The 21,984-nt window shown below is 38.9% G+C and overlaps 1 protein-coding gene across 2 annotated transcripts in view; it reads left to right on the top strand.

Annotated features, from left to right (window-relative positions):
* The first annotated feature begins 14,600 nt into the window (after positions 1-14,600).
* LOC126482398 (mucosa-associated lymphoid tissue lymphoma translocation protein 1 homolog) overlaps positions 14,601-21,984 on the top strand; it is a 130,744-nt gene continuing 123,360 nt past the window's right edge. The window contains exon 1 of one of the 2 annotated variants that reach the window (XM_050106511.1): positions 14,601-15,205. In XM_050106511.1, coding sequence (XP_049962468.1) covers positions 15,081-15,205 — 125 coding nt within the window. In that variant the 5' untranslated portion in view covers positions 14,601-15,080. The remainder of the gene's footprint in view (positions 15,206-21,984) is intronic. The other variant, XM_050106513.1, reaches the window with a different exon arrangement.

The raw sequence follows: 21,984 nt of genomic DNA, 5'->3' as shown, positions 1-21,984 counted from the left end.
TCCGAGGTAGCATTTGTCTAGAAATCCGGTTTTCGAGTCTGATACTGCCCACTACTTTCATAAAAAAATACCGTATATTATGTATTTCCCACGTTTCTGCTGGCTAGAATGCGACTTGTGACTCGTAAAGTATTTTCATTCCCCAGTGCTGTTTCTACATCACTCCTGTACACAGAGAACAGGAAAATACTTGATCCGTCTCATCCTTTGTTACACCAGTGTTGCCTGGATACCTGACTCACCTAAATTCTGTAAAGCCCTCCAAATCCTTGAACGCCATGAGCTCCATCTCGCTTTCCATATCCGTCTCCCGTCCCCCATGAGGATCTTCTATGACTTCATTCCTTCCCCAAATCTCCTCCTTTTCCTTGAACAGATCTGTATGCTCTACATCAACCTCCTCCTCAGTCACCATCACCTCCTGGTGTTTCCTCTCTTCTCCATTCTCCACCTGCTGTTGTGCCGCTACCAACGTGTCCCACCCTTTCTTCATCTCCAAATCCTCCACCTCCTCTCCCAAAGAAACTTCCAGCATTTCCCCATCCTGGATGATGTGCTTCACCCAGATATTTATTCCTCCTTCCAGGTCTATCCTCCTCTTCCTCTCCCCTCCTCCACAGGGCTCCCTCTCCTTCCCCTCCTCCTCAGCTGTGTCCATCCTCCTACCCCCTTATCCATCTCACTTCCCCTTTCCCAGTCCTGGCGCTCCATCCTGGACAGCTTCCTCACAACCTTACCCATCTCCTGCCCCCTGGTGTCCTACCACCTCCCCCCTCCGCCCCTTCCCACCCCTCCTCTTCTGCTGACTGCCATCACTATTTCCTCTCTCCCTCCTCTCTGATCTCCCCTCCCTTTTCAGGTCCTTCCAATTGTAATCCAGTTACTCTGTTTCGTGTATAGGTGCTCTCCGTGTATGTTACATAAGTGCAGTGTGTTTTTAGTGTCGTCACCTCGTGTAGTTTCCATAATTTGAACACAGTCTTTAAGTGTGCTCTGCATGTCACTAGTGTTTATGTGCTGGGTCATAGTCGAGTGCCATTTTGATAAATGTGCATTGTCAAACTACCCCTTCTCTGTACATTTTAACTCCAGTTGTTTCCCTTCTCATGTGTAAATGTCATCTTTTATACCAACATTTTATGTATGTTCTCTTGTGATATTTTATACAGTATCTAGGCTGAAGAGCTGCGAATTGTGCTGCTGCCAGTCCACCCCTGGGTAAAGGGTACGAAATAACAATGAAGAAAAAAAAGTAGCAACTCTGGGCCAATGGGTCGCTGTCCTAATATTATTACTTATCCTTATGTCTCTCCTAGCAGCTATTCACTTGTAGATCGGCAGGAGGCTACTCGCCTGCACTAATGAGATAGTCTACTGTCCCGTTATCGCCTGTCGTCATGTCCTTCCCAGCAGATATTCACTTGTAGACCAGCAGGAGGCTACTCCACTGCATTCAGTGACAGGAAACTGCCTTATTATCATGCGTCCTTTCACAGTGCTTCCATTGGTTCCTGTCAATTTCCAGGGTAGGTGCCTTCTGGTGGCAGAATTGTAAACTAAGCCAGTCAACCTCCACATGTCAAGGTGAACACACACGGAACATGTTCCACCAATGTTTAGCAGCGTAATTACAGTGGTGAGTGCTTTACGTTTACGTTGACGCCAATTTTGTGCCAGTATTGCATTCACAATCGAGAAAAAGCAATCTATTTCCATAGTTAATCATTTTTTTCCGAAGTATTTTGCAACACTTACACCTTCCAAAACTAATTAAACAGCAGAGAATGATTAGTTTTCCCAGCCAAATGAAGAGACCTGTCTCCCATAAACTAATTAAATGAAGAATTTGCAAACTGAGTTGTGTATATAAACAATATATTCTCTGCAATGTAATTAATGTCGATATCAATTTAATTTCATGAAATCCTTCCAGTCCAACACATCAGCACAGTTTGAGCGATTTTTCCCCTCCAATTTTTTTCCAGGAGGTGAAGAAAAAATGCAAGATATCGTGTGTGCAACATTGGTATGTATACACCACGGACATTGGTGCAGGGAGGGCCCACCACCTTGAATAACCTGGAAGTGGGTTAGGATACCCCTTATACCACTATCAATACCAGTTCTACAAGTACATTCCTCCATGTCTTCTTTACCCATTTTTCGTAACCAGTACACTCAGTTCACAAAACTTGATGCATATGTAATGTCATTTTGACCTCACATGCAATATCGAAGACAACAGGAACTACTACCGAATTTTGTTAGTGTTTGTGTGGATGCCTGTGAGTCGCAATTTGGAATTTGTAGTCAATAGTTTTTGTATAAGTTGTGCATCATGAAAGTATGCCATTTCAAGACAAATGCATATAGAAAATTTATAATAATTCTTGGTATAATTTGATACAATTAAACATCACATAATGATATATTGGCAGTTAAAGCTTTCATGAGATCAATACTACAACATGAAGTCTTTGCATTTATGAAAGACTATGGAACTTGTTTATTAATTAAACAAATGTGTGTTCTGTAATATTTCAGTTATATATATATATATATATATATATATATATATATATATATTCAGTAATTTAAAAATTGAGCATCAAACACAAAAGCGAGTAAATATTCAAACTCCATTGCTCATCTGGAGATACAAATTGCCACTAAGAATAAAAAGTAAGAAAAAGACTGACACATTTATGAAAGATTTTAGAGGTAACTTAGTCTCACCTATCTATAAAGTAAGATGTAAACGAAAATTTATGATCTATGTCAATTAGGACACTTCTTTGCCAAACGAGAATGTCTTCAATTAAAGTACATCTTGACCCACCAACATGACCTTCTTTGTTATTTTGTTACAACAAATTGTACCAATACCAACATGTTTTTGTGTGATCTTCAGTGTGCTGCTGTTTTGAAACAGCATTTATTCATCCCAGAAGAGCTACCTCTTTAATCTGTCTGCTAGAATGGCTGTTCACTCTTTTGGTTACAGAACAACTACTAAAACAAGTTTTCAAAGTTTCTAAAATTAATCTTACATTATTGAGACACCTCAATGAAATATAATAATATAGATAATAATAATTTTACTATCGTTAGGCCATTACAGCAATAGACAACATCACACACATAATGTAATGCAGTTGATAATTTAAAAGCATTAATGGGCTGATTGTTAACACTAGTGTTATGTTGCAGTTTATATACACAATGTGATCAAAATTATCCAGACACCCCCAAAAACATAGTTTTTGATATTAGGTGAATTGTACTGCCACCTACTGCCAGATACTCCATATCAGTGAACTCAGTAGTCATTAGACATCGTAGGAGAGCAAAATGGGGCGCTCCATGGAACTCACAGACTTCAAACATGGTCAGATGATTAGGTGTTACTTGAATCATATGTCTGCACACGAGATTTCCACACTCCTAAAAATCCCTAGGTCCACTGTTTCTTATGTGATAGTGGCGTGGAAAAGTGAAGGTAAACATACAGCACATAAGCATACAGGCCAACCTCATCTGTTGGGTAAAAGAGACCGCCAACAGTTGAAGAGGGTCGTAAAGTGTAAGAGGCAGACATCTATCCAGACCATCACACAGGATTTCCAAACTGTATCAGGATCTACTGCAAGTACTATGACAGTTAGGTTGGAGATGAGAAAACGGATTTCATGGTTGAGCAGCTGCTCATAAGCCACACATCACGCCAGTAAATGCCAAACGACGCCTTGCTTGGTGTAAGAAGCGAAAACATTGGACGATTGAAAAGTCTAAAAACGTTGTGAGGAGTGACAAATCATGGTACACAATGTGGCGATCCGATGGTAGGGTGTGGATATGGCGAATGCCTGGTCAATGTCATCTGCCAGCGTGTGTAGTGCTGATAATAAAATTTGGAGGCGGTGATGTTATGGTATGGTCATATTTTCCATGGAGGCGGTTTGCACCCCTTGTGTCACTATCACAGCACAGGCCTGCATTGATATTTTAAGCACCTTCTTGCTTCCCAGTGTTGAAGAGCAATTCAGCGATGGCGATTGCATATTTCAACAAGATCGAGCACCTATTCATAATGCACGGCCTGTGTCGGAGTGGTTACATGATAATAACATCCCTGTAATGGACTGGCCTGCACAAAGTCCTGCCCAGAATCCTATAGAGCACCTTTGGGATGTTTTGGAACGCCGACTTCGTGCCAGGCCTCTCCCACCGACTTCGATACCTCTCCTCAGTGCAGCACTCCGTGAAGAATGGGCTATCATTTACCAAGAAACCTTCCAGCGCCTGATTGAAGGTATGTCTGCGAGAGTGGAAGCTGTCATCAAGGCTAAGGGTGGGCCAACACCATATTGAATTCCAGCATTACTGATGGAGAGCATCACGAACTTGTAAGTAATTTTCAGCCAGGTGTCCAGATACTTTTGATCACATAGTATACATCTTTATTTCATACAATGGGTTGGCAATTAAACAGTCACACAGTGTTTGTTTGAATACTTGTTCTGGTAGATCTTGTACAATTTGTGGGAGCTTAGTAAATAATTTGTGCCCCATGCGTTCATAGCTGTCATAGCTGTCTCACAGTATACATTGAGCTATAGCTTTCTATGTTTGAATAGGGCACATTTTCTCTGCATTTTTGCTTCTGGTAACTTCTTTATACAAACTAAAACATAATATATATGTAAGTTTATTACTGTCAACATTTTTTGTTCACTGAAGAAAGGTTTACACTCTGCCTCATAAGAAGAATCAGTAGTTACCCCAACAGCCTTCTTCTGCTGTATTAAGACATCATGTACACAACAAGAGTTTCCCCACAAATAACACCATATTGGTATATGCATGATACCAATATGTTCCAAATTGCCGCATGCAAAAATGGGATTTTTCATGGAGTCATATTTTGAGTTCTATTGGTCACAGAGATAAGGGTGTAACACCACCAGCCGTTATCTAATTGGCAATCGCCAATAATGTTAACCTTCTGTGAAGGGTTTTAACCTGACCATGGCTGTACCTAATGACAAAAAATCGGACAATAATTTCGTAGCCATGAAGTAAGTGAAACAGTAACAACAGTTAAAGAAATGGGTTTTGAAGTTACATTCAACTAATAATAAAATAAACTATAATTATATTTCCAAGCGGTCGCCAGCCTAAATAGGCAATGCAGTATCAACATATATAGTGAAGCATAAATAACTTCACCTAAGAAAACGAACTTCACTTGATACTCTTAACTAATCTCTTCCAACACAGTTAACAACTTGCCCTAGCAAACAACACAACAGCTAACCCTTATGCAAAACATAGAATGGCCAACAAATGCAGTGGCACACACTGTCTCACAATAACAGTTGCTGTTGGCAAAAAAGTACTATACAATATAAGGAAAAAATGCAGAAGGACATATGAACCTGCTAACAAAGTCTGGATGGTAATAGAATGTACTACTATTATTTTAACTATCACAAAAAATATCATGATTTAAAACTGTACTGATTACTATGAGCTTCAGAAATTTGCACATGAAGTTACTCCAATATTTAAAAAAAGTTTTGGTATTGAATAAATGATTACTACACTTGGTCAAAAAGAGCCTTTACTTTCATTATCATATAATTTAAGTATCTTATGGGGTCCCTTAAACTGGTATGTTTTGAAGAACAATTATCAACTGTAAATAATAACACACAAAATTAAGAAAATAGCAATACCTTTAGTTACAACTTTAAGTATAATGAATAATGTAAAATTAGTTCAACAGGTAACAAGGGGCCCTAACGACTAGTCTCTCATTGCACTTCAAGTCAAACTGGCTTTGTAAATGAGTATCCAACTTGAAAATCTACTTTAAAACAACATATACAAAAAACAATTACAAGTTTACAAACTTGTTCAAAGTGAAGTAATACTGCTGTCTTTTTATAACTTTTACTTATAGACAGTACTTTATATTTTTTCTTATTGGCTATTTTAATGGTAGCTTTTTATTTAATATAAAGCTTTCTTTATGAACACACTTAGGGAAATTTTAAGATGAAAAATTATGTGAAGTAAATCATTTACTACTGTACAGAAAACAAACAAATTTCATACACCACAAAGTTCATAAAAACTACAAAATGTTTTACTCCCAAAATTGTTAGTTTAATAAAAACAGGACAATCGGAATTAATTCACTTGGAAAGGACCCAGTCTAGGAATGTGGCTGGGGATAATTAGATAATAATAATTAGAAACTCGACAAAAAGTTATACAATTCGTAGCACCTGGTCCATTGGGTGTTAGTGGCAAGAAACAATCAATGCCTTCTCTGCACGATAGCAATGGAGATACCATCGAAGACAGTGCTGCCAAAGCAGAGTTACGAGACACAGGCTTCCGAAATGCCTTCACAAAAGAAGACGAAGTAAATATTCCAGAATTCTAATCGAGAACAGCTGCCAACATGAGTAACGTGGAAGTAAATATCCTTGCAGTAGGGAAGCAACTTAAATCAACCAATTAGGTTCCTTTTGGAGTATGCTGATGCATTAGCTCCATACTTAACAATCATATACAACCATTCGCTCGACGAAAGACCCGTACCCAAAGACTGGAAAGTTGTACAGGTCACACAAACATTCAAGAAAGGTAGTAGGAGTAATCCACTAAATTACAGGTCCATATCGTTAACGTCGATATGCAGCAGGATCTTAGAACATATATTGTGTTTGAACATATTGAATTACCTCGAAGAAAACGGTCTATTCACACACAGTCAACATCGGTTTAGAAAACATCGTTCCTGTGAAACACAACTAGTTCTTTATCCACATGAAGTGCTAAGTGCTATTGACAAGGGATTTCAGATCGATTCCGTATTTCTGGATTTCCAGAAGGCTTTTGACACTGTACCACACAAGCGGCTCGTAGTGAAATTGCGTGCTTATGGATTATCATCTCAGTTATGTGACTGGATCTGTGATTTCCTGTCAGAGACGTCACAGTTCGTTATAACTGACAAAAAGTCATCAAGTAAAACAGAAGTGATTTCTGGCGTTACCCCATGGTACTGTTAGAGGCCCTTTACTGTTCCTTATCTTTATAAACGATTTGGGAGACAATCCGAGCAGCCTTCTTCGGTTGTTTGCAGATGACGTTGTCGTTTATCGGCTAGTAAAGTCATCAGAAGATCAGAGCAAACTGCAAAACGATTTAGAAGAAGTATCGGAGGGTGCGAAAAGTGGCAGTTGACCCTAAGTAACGAAAAGTGTGAGGTCATTCACATGAGTGCTAAAAGGAACGCATTAAACTTCGGTTACACGAAAAATCAGTCTGATATAAAAGCCATAAATTCAACTAAATACCTAGGTATTACAATTACGAACAATTTAAATTGGAAGGAACACACAGAAAATGTTGTGGGGAAGGCTAACCAAAGACTGCATTTTATTTTCAGGACACTAAGGAGACTGCCTACACTATGCTTGTCCGTCCACTTTTAGAATACTGTTGCGCAGTGTGGGATCCTTACCACATAGGACTGACTGAGTACATCGAAAAAGTTCAAAGAAAGGCAACACGTTTTCTATTATCTCGAAATATGGGAGAGAGTGTCACAGAAATGATACAGGATTTGGGATGGACATCATTAAAAGAAAGGCGTTTTTCGTTCCAACAGAATCTTCTCACGAAATTCCAATCACCAACTTTCTCCTCCAAATGCGAAAATATTTTGTTGACACCGACTTACATAGGGAGGAACGATCACCAAGATAAAATAAGGGAAATCAGAGCTCATACGGAAAGATATAGGTGTTCATTCTTCCCACGCGCTATACGAGATTGGAATAATAGAGAATTGTGAAGGTGGTTTGATGAACCCTCTGCCAGCCACTTAAATGTGATTTACAGAGTATCCATGTAAATGTAGATGTATATATTTAGATAATAATTCTGCTGAAGGTGATGGCACTTGTAGCAAATTACAGTGGCAATAAACTTGACAGTAAAGCAACCACGGTTCTTGATGTTAGCCACATCCTGATATAACTCTTCTTGGCATCATAAATTTAACCAAACTGGGCCAATGACAATTCCATGGTCGATGGGCCAATTTACGTTTTATCATAGGCTAATTTACATGCTCATGAGCGCTTCTCACCTTAATTTATACACCTAAATTAACCACTATATCTGACCAACGCTGTCACTGACCACTCACTATCACAGTCAGAACTCGAATATCACTTGTCACTGAGGAATCGAGCACCTTGCACGCCAAGTCCACCTCTTCCAGTCCCACCAAACTACTTCCACAGAGGTACGGTTTTACGACTGGTTTTACATTTGGCTCCCCTGCTTATGGGTCAATAAAATATACAGAGTTTTTACAAATTATTACATTCACAGAGTACCACATATAAAACCAATGGTATAGTTACAGTATAATTTCTTAAAACATAGTGGATTCCTTAACACGCCAAAATAATCAACATAATTATTACATATCTACACAACCAAAGATCTAGACTATGCAGATACACTAGTGTACAATGTCAGCAGAGAACTTATACTGAATATACAGGGTGTTTCAAAAATTACCGGTATATTTGAAACGGCAATAAAAACTAAACGAGCAGCGATAGAAATACACCGTTTGTTGCAATATGCTTGGGACAACAGTACATTTTCAGGCGGACAAACTTTCGAAATTACAGTAGTTACAATTTTCAACAACAGATGGCGCTGCAAGTGATGTGAAAGATATAGAAGACAACGCAGTCTGTGGGTGCGCCATTCTGTACGTCGTCTTTCTGCTGTAAGCGTGTGCTGTTCACAACGTGCAAGTGTGCTGTAGACAACATGGTTTATTCCTTAGAACAGAGGATTTTTCTGGTGTTGGAATTCCACCGCCTAGAACACAGTGTTGTTGCAACAAGACGAAGTTTTCAACGGAGGTTTAATGTAACCAAAGGACCGAAAAGCGATACAATAAAGGATCTGTTTGAAAAATTTCAACGGACTGGGAATGTGACGGATGAACGTGCTGGAAAGGTAGGGCGACCGCGTACGACAACCACAGAGGGCAACGCGCAGCTAGTGCAGCAGGTGATCCAACAGCGGCCTCGGGTTTCCGTTCGCCGTGTGGCAGCTGCGGTCCAAATGATGCCAACGTCCACGTATCGTCTCATGCGCCAGAGTTTACACCTCTATCCATACAAAATTCAAACGCGGCAACCCCTCAGCACCGCTACCATTGCTGCACGAGAGACATTCGCTAACGTATAGTGCACAGCATTGATGACGGCGATATGCATGTGGGCAGCATTTGGTTTACTGAGGAAGCTTATTTTTACCTGGACGGCTTCGTCAATAAACAGAACTGGCGCATATGGGGAACCGAAAAGCCCCATGTTGCAGTCCCATCGTCCATGCATCCTCAAAAAGTACTGGTCTGGGCCGCCATTTCTTCCAAAGGAATCATTGGCCCATTTTCAGATCCGAAACGATTACTGCATCACGCTATCTGGACATTCTTCGTGAATTTGTGGCGGTACAAACTGCCTTAGACGACACTGCGAACACCTCGTGGTTTATGCAAGATGGTGCCCGGCCACATCACACGGCCGACGTCTTTAATTTCCTGAATGAATATTTCGATGATCGTGTGATTGCTTTGGGCTATCCAAAACATACAGGAGGCGGCGTGGATTGGCCTCCCTATTCGCCAGACATGAACCCCTGTGACTTCTTTCTGTGGGGACACTTGAAAGACCAGGTGTACCGCCAGAATCCAGAAACAATTGAACAGCTGAAGCAGTACATCTCATCTGCATGTGAAGCCATTCCGCCAGACACGTTGTCAAAGGTTTCGGGTAATTTCATTCAGAGACTACGCCATATTATTGCTACGCATGGTGGATATGTGGAAAATATCGTACTATAGAGTTTCCCAGACCGCAGCGCCATCTGTTGTTGAAAATTGCAACTACTGTAATTTCGAAAGGTTGACTGCCTGAAAGTGTACTGTTGTCCCAAGCATATTGCAACAAACGGTGTATTTCTATCGCTGCTCGTTTAGTTTTTATTGCCGTTTCAAATATACCGGTAATTTTTGAAACACCCTGTACATACATGTATCTATTATTGGTGTTACAAGGGGTCAAGTGTTTTGGATAGCCCTTGGTGCAGAGACAATTTGTACACCTGTGGGAAGAACAGGCATATGTAGCTATCTTCAGTATGGGGTCAAAATTTAACAATACACACTTCCTCCAACCCAAGTAAACTGAGCAAATCGGTTGGTTGTTTTGCATTAGGTGGGTCTAGGGTCGGCCTAAGATGCCTTTAAAAAGGCACCATTTATTTATCGAGTTTCTGAGTAAACCCCAAAAAACTATAATTTTGTAGTGCCAAAGGACCAATTGTGGGGATGGCCACTTCTATAATTTTGATCCATGACAAATCGACAAAATTTTTACTGTATGTTCTTAAGATGATAATCTTAGAGAACTTATAATTTTTTTCGCTACAATTATCTGTTAATGAGATTTAGAAGTTCAAAGTTACTATACAAATGCAGAAAGTTGCAGAAACCGACTTTTAGACTTTCTGTGTGGGCCTCAATTATCTGAATAACTAGCTAAAGAAAATGGTTCAAATTTTAACTATGCTCTCTTCAGACATTTATCTAAGACTGCCATTTTCCCATTTTCGAAAATCTGTATCTGTTATCCAGATACACTTGAAAACCCACTATTTTTACCGAGCGAGGTGGCGCAGTGGTTAGACACTGGACTCGCATTCGGAAGGACGACGGTTCAATCCCGCGTCCGGCCATCCTGATTTAGGTTTTCCATGATTTCCCTAAATCACTCCAGGCAAATGCCGGGATGGTTCCTCTGAAAGGGCACGGCCGACTTCCTTCCCCATCCTTCCCTAATCCGATGAGACCGATGACCACGCTGTCTGGTCTCCTTCCCCAAAACCAACCAACCAACCACTATTTTTGGCTACCAGAGGTACAGATTGTGGGGGTGGCCACTTCTTTACTTTCCATTCATAGTAAATCGTCGAAATTTTTACCATATGTTTCTAAGATGATGTTCTCAATGAACCTTGAAACTTTTCTCAATGTCATTATCTGTTACCAAACATTCTGAGGTTCAGAGTTACTGTACGTATGCACATGAAGTATGTACATAATATCCAGTCTAAGGCTTGAATGCAGTTTTAAATAATGTAGTGAATACGTAGCAAGGGTTCTGTGGCCATCCCAATGGTTCTGACGTCAGCAAACTGTATTTTAGTTGTCATTTTTCATCAATAAAACTTGATGACACATGGTCTCTGTTCGAGAATAATAGACACTTCATGTCTATATAGCCTGCTGTCTTGGACTGGAAATTACTAGATGGCACCATCGGGCGGCAAAGGCACTTTACAAAAAGCTATTTTGTCACACAAATTCTATGTACTTGCAAATCAAACACATCATTTTTTGGTATATTGTTGGTGTAGCTTAAAAATGTGCTTTTATATGAAAAGTAGTGCACAGTGATCTTGCATTGGATGGGAGATAGTTTTGTGTTAACCAAATGTTACATATACTTGCTTGTTGTTTATATGTGTCAAATTATGTAAATATGTTTAAATATATAAATAAACTGCCATAACTTTGCTGGCCTACATAATTCCTTTTATATAAGCAGCACCCACTGCTGTAACAAGGAAAAGAACGGTATTAGCTGAAAATGCTCCTGTCAGGACACAAAATAGACGAATATGCTCGTCTTTAAAAGACTCTGACAGAAGAGTGGGGAACCAACAGCCTCAGTCCTCATACTACCTTCCTCACCAATAATTTTGTCGACTGAATATTTCTCACTTTTTGTGCCAAAATAGAGTAGTAAAGAAACTGTTGCAGTGGAAGATAGAGCAGACAGTGCCAATGAGAGAGAAAGAGAGAGGAGACTGTGATGGTGAGAGAGAGAAAGTGGCAGTGAAAGAGAAAGAAAGATGTATAAAGACAACAGTCAGAGAAAGTCAGTGATGATCAGTGAGAGAGAGCGGTAGTAAACGGGAAGAGAGTTGTTTGGAAATAGTAGCAGTGGGTGCAAAAGAGAAAGAGGAGACAGCGAAAATGAGAAGGTGAGATGAGTGGAGACCTTATATAGGCTTGAGGGGTCTGGACACCAGGTGCCCCCCTTCCCCCCAGGCGATCTGTAACACATAAGAAAATACCGACCTTGCTTCATTCCCTATACTCACATGTTAAAGTATCCTGGTCAGTGGGTCAAAACCACAAGTAAACCATATCCAAGGACATTAGTGGAAATGCGACATTGGTGGTTGAAGAGAAAGATAGGAAGCTGTAAGCAGAACAAAGGAGACAGTGACCATGGGAGAGAAAAAGAATGAGACAAGGACAACAGCAGTGAGACAGAGAGACAGTGAAAATATCAGGAAGGAGACAAATGGTAAATAAGGGTGAAAGAAAAGGATGAAGACAATGAGAGTGGGAGAGATAGACAGGAGAAAATGCCAATGGGAGAAAAAGAAGACAGAGACATGTATAGATAGTGGTAGTGAGAGAAAAATGTTAGGTGTGAGGGCTTCACTACACAGAGAGCCTGGAGAAAGAGTTTTAGAATTTTGTGTGTTAAAAGAGTGAGAGGACACGAGTGGAAAGGAGACTATAGTGGTTGAAGAGAAAGAGAAGAGGTTGTAAGCAGAACAAAAGAGACATGTTTGCATGTCAAAATTGTTGGTGAGGAAGACAGAATGAGAATTGAGGCAGCTGGTTCCCCACTTTCCTGTCAGTGTCTTTTAAAGAGAAACTTTATTCATCATTGTTTATGCTCTGGCTGGAGCATTTTCCAAATGGTGATATTATGCTTTGAAAAAACGAAAAATATGCTGTTCTAAAGTTTATTTCAAGCACACGACCCATAAGCCACCTAAACAGGTAAATTGCTTGTGACAACTTACCACTGATATATAGTACATGTTGACCCCGAGATAGTTTATCATTTAAATATACTATCAAAAACTTAACATACTTTCTGTCAGATGACAAAATCTTGTCTTTTAGTCTAAAAAAACAGTTGCTGTGTTTTGTTTTCATTCAACAAGAATCTATTTCTTTTTAAACCAGTAAAATACTTCAGCAATTGTCTTTGCAACACAAGTTTTGAGACTACTTAAGTCATTAGTACTGAGAAGAAAAGTAATATTATCTGCATAGTGCAGTGCACTGCTTTTAATAAATGATAACAGGTCACTAATCATTCCTATGAATAAGAAAGGGCCCAGTTCAGATTCCTGTGGAATACCTACCTTACTTTACTCTATACAGACCATTTCTTTACAGACATAAACAATTTGCATATGGTTCTGTGGATAAGATTTTAATAGTTTAAGGCTGCCATCTCTGAGCCACAGAAGTGCATTTTTTTCTACACAGCAAAAGACTTTTGCTTGCATCACAGAAAGTGACTTGAGCGAAGCCTTTGTTCTTCTCAAACACTTGAAGTAGGTATTTGACTACAGACTCTACCGTATCAATATTAGACAATTTTTCCATAAGGCCAAATTGTGCTCCTGTAATTATTCCATATTTTCAAAGTAAACATAAAACTGTTGGTAAATAAGACCTTCAAATTCTTTAGAAAAAGCTGGGACTATGTAATTTGGCCCATAACTTGAAGGCGACTCTATATCTCCCTTTTTATGTATTGTAACTATCCTTGACACCTTAAGCTCATCAAGAAAGTATTCCTCAGATACACACTTGTTTATACAATACATCACAGGGTACAAAATAAATCGATTGCTTTCTTCAGCATGTTGCAAGATGTGTCATATATATCAATATTATCTGATGATTTCAACTGTTTTATTATTCTTAGAACGAAACTAGGTGAGACTCTGGGGAATGTAAACGCACTTGTATTTGTTAATGATTTTTTTGAAAGTAACTACGGAATAGCGTTTTCTACTTCTTCGATTGATTCAATAAAATATCATTGAACTTTTGGGGACAGATATTAATTTTTTGTTACTCGCACTTTTGGCGGCACCATTTATCAGTTTCCAAGCAGCTTTGTCGGAATCCTAATACTGCTGCTATTGTCTGCCTTTTTGGATTCCACGATGACTTTTTATATTCATTCGTATATGCAACGTAGGCTAATCTGGCATGATCAGTCTTCAAACAGCAACGTAACTTGATGTTTCAGATTTGTCAGTTATTTAGTGTCCATGGGTTGGAAAAACAGTTAATAAAGCCTTTTCATTGAGTCTCGGAATTAGTTCTAGCACACACTTTAATCTCTCCCTCATCTGCAGCCCAGTCCACATGAATACAGAATTTTACGCGTTAATAAACTACATATGTTAAAGTATCCTGCAGTAAAGAAATAGCGTAACCTTCAGTTCTCTCTTATTGAGGCGAATGTTATTGTTTTGAAAGCCATTTTCGTCTCACGTGTGAACCAAACGGTCACGAAAGTCGATAGACAGCTCTTTGCGCCTTCGATACAGCAGGTGACGTTAAAATGATGTCACGTAAGCGTGCATCTGCAGATCAGAGCAATAAAGCAAGAAGTTGAGGATAAAGCTGTTTTGCAACAACCTGTTTCAGCGCCTCTCTTCATCTGTTTACCCCCACCACCTGAATTTTTATAGACAGACCGTAGGTGTGACGTTATACAAGGAACAAGGAAGGAGGAAAACAGAATTAAGAGTAAATGTGTGAAGATCGTTAGAGCGTCATATGTCTTATCGCCGACACGAAAAGCTGTGTCTGCTTGTCTTTATAATGCGTTTTGCGTGTTCGTCGCTGTTCGCAGCTATGTTTTTGTCATGCACGTGAGCCGGGCGAATTCATTGCTTTCGTAGTGTCAAACTGTCAGACATCTGATTGGCACAACACCGGATGTAAAATACAGAAAACTCAGAATTGATGGCGCCTGAAAATTGTTTCTGCTCTACTTGTTGAGAAAGAGATGTGAAGAGATTCATGTCAAATTGTTCATTCATTTTAAGATAATTAATTGCACTACACAGATATGGGAGTTCCAGATCCAGAAACAAAGTTACATAAACTAGATGCAACGATTCGTTTGAAACTCATTGAGAAATTGTTGATTGATGACAACTGGAAGAGACTAGCGGATCTGATGCGAGTTCTTGGGTAAAGTATTAGATATTTTGAATGAAACTTTTGCATGATACTGACGTGCTGTGTTTTTAGCGAATTGTGAAATAACACATTTCATTTCTTGGCCTGTAAAAATAATTTTGGTTTTCTTGTATCGCTTGAGAATACGTCTGTGGTAAATTCATTAACGATTTCGCATCAATTACTAACTGTAAGCAACGTGTACATTTAGCGGCGTAGAAACAATGTGCAACAGGACATGTCACATGCAGTGTTGTTCAGTTCATTCTTTGTTCGTGCATTGTAGCTGATAATTATCGTGTGAGAGTATTAGGTTCACTATCAAATTTTATATGCAGACAAAGGCAGATGTAACTCTTACGTTCGGACTGCATTTACCATATTACATTAGAGTACCTACATGAAGGGTGCAGGTGTATTAATTTATAACAGGATTAAACCTCACTACAACATTAATGATTGTTACACATTTTGGGTGTGCAGTGTAACACCTGACATTTAGTTTCATTTTAAGTACTCATTCTGTAGACTGTACTCTATAAGAGTTACAGTTTTATGCGATTTTTAAAATGCTGGATTGCTTTTATCCACTTAATTGAGTTACGTTGCTAGACCCCCCACCTCTAACTGAATGCTGTGAACACTTATACTGATCTTTTTAAAAGTAATATCATTTGCCTTTGGCTACTTGTGTGTTTTTTGTCTTCAGCTGCCACTCAGTTCATTTTTCAAAAATTATGTGCTGAAGGGCTTTGTTTTGGAAGGGGATGGGAGGTGGCACGAAATTGAGTATTTGGTGGGATAATACCTAAATTGAATTGAGAGGAATGATAATACTGAAATCTTTTTCCACACAGCACTTCATTTGTTTATAGACCTCTCATGAAACACTACCAAAAAAAAGTTATGGAGTAATAAGTGAGGCAGTTATGCCAAATTGACTTTAGTTGAAAATGTTGGTGAAAGGTTGTCTTTTTATAGCACTTGTGCAGGACTGTAGTATAGTCAGTATAAGAAGATTCCTGGCAGCTAACAGTACTGTTCCCAGCTTTCAGCAGTGTAGCATTAACGGCTGCAGATAAGAACAGTAGTTGTTCGTATAGCTGTGAGAACATGAGTTGCTTCCATAGAGATGTTTGCAAAACAACATGACTTGATCGGTTGATTTGGCCCGCCGAAGCTGCCATGCCCAGCCCACTACAAGTGTCGGGCATCTTCTTTCACCAACTAGAGTACAGCTGCTTGTGTCATGCATTGTCCTTTTGGAAATATTGTAGTTTTTCCTGCATGTAAGTAAATTGTAACTAGATTTTCACTTTGTAACAACTGTGCTAACTCGGGCACTTGTTATACTGTAAAAAAGGATCATCATCATACGTTGAAATGGAACTTTAATGACTTCTGGTCTGGCTTTGTGTGATCCGATTCAAACTTAATAAAGTCTCAAAAATTTTACAGAGATATGTTAACTAGAAAGGCTTAAAACTTATATATGTATTGTTGTTAAACCAGCAGTGAGCCTGTGGAAGTCATCACAGATATGCTTAAATCAACGAGATCGGAGATAATACTTCTACCTAACATCTTGATATAGTGCCAGGTGAGGAGAGACAGTGGTGAGACACTGGACTTGTATTAGGGTGGTTAGCAGCTCAAACCCCTGTAATTTAGGTTTTGCATTGATTTCCCTAAAACAGTTAAGATGAAGCTAGAATGGTTCCTTTCTAAAAAGCACAGCCGAATTCCATCCTAATCAGAACTTGTGTCCTCTTTAATGGATTCTTTTTTGATTGGACCTTAAAACTTTTTTTGAACCATGTTACAGCTTCAGTAGCAAGAAAGAAAAGTAAGTAATAAATTAATGTAAGAGAAAGGATGAAATAAAGTTTAATTTCTCCGTAAAAAAAAAAAAAGAACTTAAATTTTTGTAAAAAATGTTCTTCTATGATCTCAAAACTTCCATTCTCAATCCATGTTCTTCTATGATCTCAAAACTTCCATTCTCAATCCATTACACTTTAGTGTCTAAAGAGAAATACATAAACAAAAGGATTTTGTCTGATTGCAGCAGGTAGGTTTGATAGTGTTTTAAAATCTCTTTGAACTATTCCAGTTATTTTATAGAATTTATATTCATTTTTGGTACTATGGAATCAAATTAAAGAGAGAGAGGTAGGTAGTAGTATTAGTCACCTGACAATATCATCGGAAATCACCCTTCATCCTTGGAGTGAAAGGTAATCATTAGGACACCCATCATTTTGGCACATGTTTAATGTAATATTTAATTTAGAACTGGTAACATTTCTTATACCAGTTGTAATTGTTTTCTGAAGTTCTCCAAATCGGGTAGCCCTCATTGAGAAGTTACTACTCGTTCCACATTATAAAATTACATTCTGCTGCATTTTATTGTCAACATATGTACAATGGGGGAGGGTTGTAAATCATATATTTTACTAATTGAAATAATGTACATGAGTCTTCCACTGTCTGTGACTTTCGGTTCAAGTCAATATAGATTCACTAGTAAATCTATTTTGTAGGGTCATTATCAAATATTTACTTCAGAATTAGCCAACATAAATCCATATAGCATAGGCCTACTGTTAGCCATTATACTCATCATATCTGGTGAAGTGATGTTTTGGAAAGAAATTTTGTATGCATGTAGAATATGAATAATAGGCCTATTTTGTTAACACTTCTGAAAGACAGCTATTGCCGTAGAGGAATATCCTGTTTGTGATCTATAAGAACATAGTCTTCTTAAATGTAAGGAAAACAGAAGTTATGCATTGGATTATGTACCTGTAAATAGATGACATGTAACCAGTCATAGACTGTAAGGAGATGTAACTTTTGTATGAATAAACTTCCCATATCATTAATTTCATTAAAAGTATGATATATTGAACATGTAACTCAGCTTTGTATGTAACTAAGATTAGCATACTTTTGCTGTGTATATAATTCAATAAATTTTTAAGAAGTCCTTTTGCATTGTGCATAAGAAATCATCATATTTTTCTTTGTGAGAAGTCTTTTTGTTGTCTGTTCACAATAACTATCACATACTTTGTACCATTTTCTGCTCATTCATTACATTATTGCATATCCTTACCACAGATACTAGTTCAGTGTCATGAATATTCATGACATATATGTGCCATGAAAATGTAAAGAAATGGTAGTGATGCAACATTTGTTGTTTCTTACATCAATACAATATGTAGTACTACATGCTACTGTGAAATTAAACCAAAGACATCAGAGCCTGACCTTGAAAATAGGACAAGTTGTGAAAACTTACATCTGTAAGTGGAAATAAGACAAAAAGTGCTACCACTGACAATGTTTTAAATTGATAATTTGTTGTATCTAGTAAAATAAAGACACAATTTTTGCAAAAGATGAATTTGAAATTCCTGTAATACTTCGGAAAGTAAGTATGATACTGTGGCCACACAAATGAAGAATTTTGTGAATATTCAATTTTATACAAGGATGGAATGGGTAAAAACAATCACTACCTTTACAGGAGACACATTGAGCAGCTGTTAGTCACATAGTGAAGGTGAACATTGTATCTTAGGTTCTGGGAATTCTTTTCCCAAAGAAAATGTTTAATTATTGCGTTAAACATTGAGTTTTTAGTGGATATGCTCCTTTTTTGGCAGAAGCCAATTTAAATGTTAGGACTGTATCTCAGTTTGTCGTCATAGTAGAGTGCTATAGCAACAGCAAGCACATGAACTTTCATTTACGAATAAGAGCAAAAGCTGCTGTGCATCGTTTACTTGGAGGGAACATTGTAATGTCTTCAATAATGAAAGATAATGCAAGTTTTTAGTCTTGGTTTGGTGTATGTATCAGAAAGATAGGTATCTAAAATAGACTGAGGGGTATTTGAAATGACCACCTTACTTGTCTTAAATGAAAGTCATGATTGTAGTGGCCAAGATCAATGCACCTCAGTGTTCTGTGGTGCCATGAGTGCTGATTTACATCACACTGTCAAAATATTTTGGAGACAGCTGCCTGAGGTGCTGTGTTCTGCAACATCACACTCTTAGACTAAACCTTTTACCTTCCTTGATTGTAGATAATTCCTAGTAACAGGCTAATTGTCTTGTCAATTCTTTTTAGGGATAATTCTACTGTAAAGTAAAACTTCTCAAAGCTGTAGTCTCTGTTGATAAGCTTTTCCTTCCTGTTCCTGCACATGGATGAACGAAGTGTTGAGAACTCTTATTGTAAGAATGTGTGTCATATTTCATATGCAAGTTGGCTAGATTGCAATAAGCATGGGAAATTGATTGGAAAGTCTCGTATTTATGACCACTACAACCTGATGACCCAAATGTGATTTGAACACACATAATAGCACTGAAAGGACAAGCTTATAATGTGACAGAACCAATGACTGAGCCTGTCCTTGCAGTCTCTCAGCTCACTGTGCACTAATATACTTCTGACTGCAAATCCAACATTGTGATTCACACAAGTGGAAGCCACTCTTCTCGGTGCAGGTATTACAGCAGATTCCACCAAATTTGCAATTGTTGTAAGCCAGCTGGACCATAAACATGTCATGAAGATTGAAGATGTGATCACTGCTCCACCTACGACGAGAGCTTATGAGCAATTGAAGACGAAACTAATCTGTAGGGTGTCTGTGTCACAAGAACTAATCATAAGGCAGGTTTTGATGCAAGAAGACATTGGCGACAGGAGACTCGCAATACTTGAGTGTCTCAAAACAACATGGAGTTGGATGCATTGGCTGATATGATATTTAATGCAGTAATTCCCACTCAGGTAAATGCAGTGACAGCATCATGCAACAGCTTGTCGCCACCTCTGGTTACACATGCTGATTAGACATTCTGGCTGTCAGGGTTCTGTGGGTGCCACACAAGATCTGGAGACCAGGTGAGTAAATGTACTACACCTTGTGCCCACTGGTTGCCAGATTATGTTGCAAAGTCTATTCGTAAGTGACTGCAAGTCAGGACAAAAATGTTGTACCTATGTGTGTTTCCACACATGCGGTTACACAGTAAGTGACCAACAGCCCTTTTCTAGCTGACTGCAGCTAATAATTCCTCCATACTGACGTATGGTACACTATGGGTCAAGCTGGATCTCAGGCTGCAGCATGACAGCATGGAACTTTACTATTGCGGATGTGTGAGATGGAGCCCCATAATAGGGGCATATTCTCTAGCATATTACAAGCTGTTGCCAGACATGGCAAATGCATGGCTCATTGACAGAGCCACCAACTTAATGACTTCAGGCTTTCAACAAAATGCAGGAACACAAACGGTCAAGTTCATACAAACCACTACTGGCAAGTATGCAGGATTATTGGGGGGGGGGGGGGGGGGGGGGAGCAGGGTATGCCATGGCAAAGTGCATCACATTAAAACTACCAATAGTCCACTGGCATCCTGTTGACTCCAATGATTAGTCCCAGACCAGCTAGCTATAGCAAAAGTGGAATTTGACAGTATGCTGTGGGAACATGTTACATGCCCATTGAGTAGTTCTTGCTTATCCCCACCTGACTTAGTACCTAAGAACTGTGGCACATGGCATCTGTGCAGGGATTATCAATGGCAAAAGTGTACCAAAGTAATACCTCATACTCTTGTTATGAGACTATAATTACTTGTTAAGTCGTGCAACCTTATTTAGCATCCTACATTTTACCAATATCTACACTCAGACCCCAGTAGCAGAAGCAGACATACCAAAGATGGCCATAATCACCACATTTGGTCTATTCGAGAGTCATTTCCTGACTTTTGGCCTCCAAAATGCTGCACAAACTTGGCAAAAGTTTATAGGCTCCATATTACAAGGTCTTCCCTTTTGCTTTACATATCTGGGTGATATTCTGGTTCTCTCTCTCTCTCTCTCTCTCTCTCTCTCTCTCTCTCTCTCTCCAGCCTTGCCAGAAAAACATCAGCAGAATCTAGCTGAGATGTCTGAATGGTTATAATAGTACAGCATGGTTTTGAATACCGCCAATGCATTTTTGGTCAGAGACGATTAACTTCCTGGGGCATACGATCTAATCATCAGGTTCAGTACCTTTACCTGAGAAAGTTGAAACATCTTGCAAATCACGTAACCAAGAGCCTTTAAAGAATTGTGTCGTACCCCCAGTGTGTTTAATTTATGTTGCCAATACCTGCCACTTGTGGCCAGGTTGTAAGAACTTTTAACAGCAACACTGACAGGCCCAAAGAGCAAAAGTAACTCACCAGTTTTGTGGACGTATAATATGATCCCTGCTTTCAAAGCAGCATATCAGAGCATAGCAGGTGATGCATTACTCGGACACCCCGAGCTGAATGCACCCTTCGCATTATAGGTCGATGCAAGCCAGACAGCAATTGGCTCAGCATTACAATTTCTGTGCAATGGTGCATGGTAGCCACTAGGTTTCTTTTCCCATAAGCTGTCACAGTCCCAATGGAGAACAAGTGGAGCAATTATTACTGAGAGCTTGTGACAATCTATGAGCCTATTAAATACTTCTGACCACAAATGGAAGCTTCTCACATTCGGTTCATTTCATTCAACTTGCCAAAGCACTACAGAGTGACCAAGTACTATGTGATTTATTCAAAGATAAGGGCTGACATTAAGTTATATTGTAACATGTCAAATGGTAAACTTCATCCTTCTTGCCTCACATTCTGAATATGTGCATTCGACAGCCGACATAATCTTTGCCATTCTGGAGTCCGACCAACAACTATACAAACATGTATCAA

Source organism: Schistocerca serialis, chromosome 5, assembly GCF_023864345.2.
Source record: "Schistocerca serialis cubense isolate TAMUIC-IGC-003099 chromosome 5, iqSchSeri2.2, whole genome shotgun sequence".
In the NCBI taxonomy this organism is placed as follows: domain Eukaryota; kingdom Metazoa; phylum Arthropoda; class Insecta; order Orthoptera; family Acrididae; genus Schistocerca; species Schistocerca serialis.
Note: the sequence above shows the minus strand (reverse complement) of the source record. Positions and strands in the feature narration are given on the sequence as shown.